The following is a 5,000-nucleotide window of genomic DNA, read 5'->3' on the forward strand; positions in this document are numbered from 1 at the left end:
TAACTAACAGGAAGGTGTAATATCACAAGTTGTAAAAGTCGTGAGTTTAAATACTCAAAATAATATCAAAATAGTTTATGCTATCAGAGAATGTTATATACTTTTATTTTCCTAGAATGACCAAAACATATTTAGATATAGAAAAAAAAATCAGTGAATATAAGAACATTATTTTTCTCAAAGATAAATCAACTAGTTATTAAAATATCAAGGATGACTTACTTCATGGTACCAAACAATAGAAGAAGCTGGAGGGTTAGCAGCCACAGTGCAAGTGAAGTAAACGTCGTCTCCTTGTTTCAGGAGCTCAGGACGTAACGATCGTCCGAGAGAAGCTGATACAGTTGGTGGATCTTGATATAGGACAAAGAAAATGGGTCTTCATGGAAGAGGGTGATAAAATTTTATATGGTCTTATCCACAAGCATATTCTCTCTCTCTCTCTCTCTCTCTCTCTCTCTCTCTCTCTCTCTCTCTCTCTCTGATCCTAGTAAAAATGTTTACTCACTGAGTGTATGTAATTAAGATTAACTCAAATATAAAAATAAAAAAAAATAATTTATATAAACATTTCAAGTATCTAATGGGAAACATATGAGGTATAAACGCTTATTAAAGAAACTATTCTTTCATAAGCCATATATAAGCTTACAATGGACAGTTACCCACCATCTCTCTCTCTCTCTCTCCTCTCTCTCTCTCTCTCTCTCTCTCTCTCTCTCTCTTATCCTAGTAAAAAAAAATTACTCACTGAGCATATGTAATTGAAAATAGCTTTAATTAATAAAACTAACATTATATAAACATTTCAAGTATCTAATGGAATACATATGAGGTACAAACCTTAATTAAAGAAACTATTCTTTCATAACCCACATATAAACTTACAATGGACAGTTAGCCTCGTTGTGTTAGTCACAAGATAATCTGGTGCTGCCGGGTTATTAGCTCTGCAGGTGACTTCAGTGCCATCGTCTTCCCGTGTCAAATTGGCAATTAGGGTCGAGCTTGTTACGCCTGCGTACATGAGATTCTGAAAAGAAACAGAGCATAGTTCAAATTAATCTTTTCTACTGGAATCTTACCATCGTCAATATACCATAGCCTTGACCTTATTCAAATGGTATTGAAATTGTCCCCAAGGTTTCAACAGACGAAAAAAAAAATCCATAATATTTTTGTTTTCAAACTAGTGTTTACGATGTAAAAAGGGTGTTAACTGATATGGAGGCATATTTAAAAGAAGATTATGTTCTGAGTGATACTTGGGTTTTGTAAAGCATAAAAAGCAGCAATATCATTGCAATACCAATAAAATAGGAGACTACAGTCTGTAATATGTGAAATATTTCATTGCGGACATAAATTTCACGATTTCAGATAGGTAGGTAATATTCATAAATTATTATTATTATTATTATTATTATTATTATTATTATTATTATTATTATTATTATTATTATTATTATTATTATTATTATTATTATTATTATTATTATTATTATTAGCTAAACCCCAACCAAGGTTTAAAAACTAAAATGATATAAGCGCAAAGGCTTCAAACCAGAAAAAAGAAATCGTACAATAATTAAAGAAAAAAAAAGCAAATAAACTGCAAAATGAGTAATGAACAATTGAAAAAAAATATCTTATTCACAGTAACATCATTGGAATAGATCTTTCGCACATTAACTATAAACAAAGAATTTTATGTCATCCCGTTCACCACATATTTTGGGGTGATTGTGCACGTGTATAGAATTACGTGTGTGTTAGTGTGTGTCTTCATATATGTGTATCGATTTCACTTACTTCTTTTTCAGCAGTGCGAGTAACTCCTCTTATCACCCATGTCAAAGATGCCGAAGGTCTTGAGCCTGACGATGTACACACTAGTCGTACCTGCTCACCTTCTCTAACTGAGCCTGGGTTGCTTATGATCACACTGGTAGGTAATACTGTGGAAAGGTATTTGTCATTAGAATTTCCACATGCTAAAGGATTGAGAGGAGTTAAATAACTTAATAATTTTACTTTCTTTTATAAACTAAGAAAAAAATTCGTTTATGATTACTGAGATAAAATATAACTTAAGGTATATCTTTATAAAAAACTGGATTTACTCACATGTTTCTTATAAAATGAAAAGGTAAACTAAATGCTTATTATTATTATTATAAAGATTTTCACATACAGGAAGTGGACTTGCAGTGTACATTGTTATAAGAAAGCAGAAATAGTAAATATTTTCAAGCATTAAGATGGCTACTCTCATATCTATACTTAATATCGTTTTCTACAATATGCTGCCTAATGGTAAATTCCTAATTTCTATTTCATATGTTAAAACTTCTCATATCCATTAATTTTCTTTTAGTAAGTGACATAAAACCTTGCATCAGCAAGCTTTAAAAATTTACAAAAGAGTAAGATTTAAATTTAACTTTGATCAACTATAAAAAACAAAATTGACCCAAAAAAATATATATATACATTTAAGTCATGAGTAACCAAAAAAAAAAAAAAAATCATTTATGTTAGAAAACATGTCCAAAATATTCTGATATAAAAACAAAATCCCCATAAGGCTCGCAAAATTTTATTATCATAAAACTTCTCTGGAATGAAATGGTTACGCCAACGTGTACTTACAGAACATCTGAATGAGTATAGTAACTGTGAAGGGACTCGCCAGATGAGTGTTTGCAGCTATACAGGTAAGACTCTCGTTGTGCCATTCACGGGAGAGCTTGTTAAGATTCAGTTCATTTTGGACGAGACCCTCACCTTTCCTCTCCCAACTACCGCTGAGTAGTTTGTCTTCCCTCCACCACGTCACATTCGGTGATGGTGATCCTTTGCACAGAACAAATCGTTTATTAGTTTAAAGATAAAAGTTATGATATCTAAAATATGTTAGCAAATCCTGAAAATAAAACGGATTTTTTTTTTTTTTTTTTTTTTGCATTTTCTTGGCATTATATGAAGACTGTGATAGAGCAAAGAGATAAAAAAATATGATATGATGTTGTGGTACTGTTAAGTTCTGTTTCTTCTTAAGAGTAGATTTCAAAGAATCTTCAATTTTAAAGATTCTTGAGATTTTGTGAATGTTTTGGTAGATGCCCAGAAAAAAAATTTAATTAATGGTACTGTTAGTGGATATAATTTCAGTTTCCTCTTAAAGAATTATTGCAAGGAATATGCTACTTTTTCAAAATAAGGTAATAAGAGAATAAGAATAATGTATGGAAATATGATCAAGGTAAAAAAATTCATATTTCAGCTTAACTCACCACCAATCGCTCTGCATGTAAGTGTGATGGACATTCCTTCTCGATAAGGTCCAATGATTCCATCTTTGGCTTGACCGCCTTCACTATCAAATATCTGAACACTACCTGGTGGCTCTTCGTGAAAAAAAAAAAAATAAATAAAGCATCAGACAAATATTATAAAGAAAAGATGAAGCAGTTCAATAAATCGTAATTTTATACAGCGATGTTGATTTATATTTACATGAACAAAAATCTTTGAGAAAAAAGTTATTGAAAATCCATTATTACATATTCATTATAATACATTATATCCCCTATTGTTCAATTAAATGACTATATATATATATATATATATATATAATTATACATTTTTATATATATATATAAATATATATATTAATATATATATATATATATATATTTATATATATATTCATATATATATATATATATATATACATATAAATATATATGAATATATATATATATATATATATATATACATATATATATATATATATGTGTGTGTGTGTGTGTGTTTTTGTGTGTATACATAATGCAAATTTATAAATTTATATATATATATATATATATATGTATATATAATGTAAATTTATATATATATATATATATATATGTATATATATACATACATATATATATATATATATATGTATGTATATATGTAAATGTATAAAAAATATATGTATATATATATATATATATGTGTGTGTGTATATATATATATATATATATACGCAATCATTCAAATGATTTGGCATGATGGCTTTGAACAATAGGCTTAATTTATCAAATTAAAATATACTAAATAAATTCAAACATGATTTAAATTAATGGGTCTGTTGAATTAGATTACTTACCCACTACTGTTAGATTAACAAAATTAGTGTGCGTTGGAGACTTGAAAAATCCACTCTGCACTCATAGACACCCGCATGTTCCACCCTGAGACTCTCGAGGGTAAGAGTGGCTGCGTTTCTCCCTACTGCCAGACGCCCTCCCTCTTGCTGGATATCTGCCCTCATCTGGGGTACTCGACCGTCATGGCTAATAAAAGAGAAATGAATAAAATTAAATCAATTAGGCTTATTTTGTTAGAAAACTTTTATTTGTTCTAAATTTTCATATTAACAAATATTGATATCTAAGGAATTAATTTTCATTATTGGTTCCTTCAGAAAATTAATTGGAAAGGCTCGGTGGATCACACAGAGGACGAATAATCTTACCTGAATACGGGTGTTCGAGTACCCCTTTTATACCACAAAATAAGCTTAGGTCGGTCACCAGGAGTTCGAGGGTTCAAATAACAAGGTAGGTCACTTGATGTACCAGCTACTCCAATCACTGACCACACTGCAAGTATGGAAAAAAATATTGAGAAATAAATATCAGATATATGGATAATCGAAAATATATATATATATATATATATATATATATATCCATCAAATATGATATTCAGTCCTTTTTCTTTCAGTTCATTCTTTGATTATTGTTGTGATCTTTTAGTGTGATCCGATTTATTTTATAGACAAGGAGTTGTATGAAAGTTTTTCCAATCATTTCAAACTTTAGATAAGAAGATATATATAATTTAACCGTAGTTTATCAATCTAATTTTTACACATCTGTGATCCAAGTCTTGATTCATAGCTAGATAGAGCAGATGTCTGAGAAGCAAGAAATACTGATCTTGAC

At 29.4% G+C, this 5,000-nt stretch overlaps 2 protein-coding genes across 4 annotated transcripts in view; both read right to left on the reverse strand.

Annotated features, from left to right (window-relative positions):
* The window catches only part of LOC137652165 (cell adhesion molecule 4-like), a 9,366-nt gene extending 5,068 nt beyond the window's left edge, over nucleotides 1-4,298 (reverse strand). The window contains exons 1-6 of the mRNA XM_068385373.1: nucleotides 4,160-4,298; nucleotides 3,297-3,410; nucleotides 2,653-2,856; nucleotides 1,813-1,958; nucleotides 889-1,033; nucleotides 223-353 (exon numbers count right to left, since the gene is read on the reverse strand). Coding sequence (XP_068241474.1) covers nucleotides 223-353; nucleotides 889-1,033; nucleotides 1,813-1,958; nucleotides 2,653-2,856; nucleotides 3,297-3,330 — 660 coding nt within the window. The 5' untranslated portion in view covers nucleotides 3,331-3,410; nucleotides 4,160-4,298. The remainder of the gene's footprint in view (nucleotides 1-222; nucleotides 354-888; nucleotides 1,034-1,812; nucleotides 1,959-2,652; nucleotides 2,857-3,296; nucleotides 3,411-4,159) is intronic.
* The window catches only part of LOC137652012 (B-cell receptor CD22-like), a 64,356-nt gene that overhangs the window by 22,915 nt on the left and 36,441 nt on the right, over nucleotides 1-5,000 (reverse strand). The window lies entirely within an intron of this gene.

This window comes from Palaemon carinicauda, chromosome 13 (genome assembly GCF_036898095.1).
Source record: "Palaemon carinicauda isolate YSFRI2023 chromosome 13, ASM3689809v2, whole genome shotgun sequence".
Taxonomy (NCBI): Eukaryota; Metazoa; Arthropoda; class Malacostraca; order Decapoda; family Palaemonidae; genus Palaemon; species Palaemon carinicauda.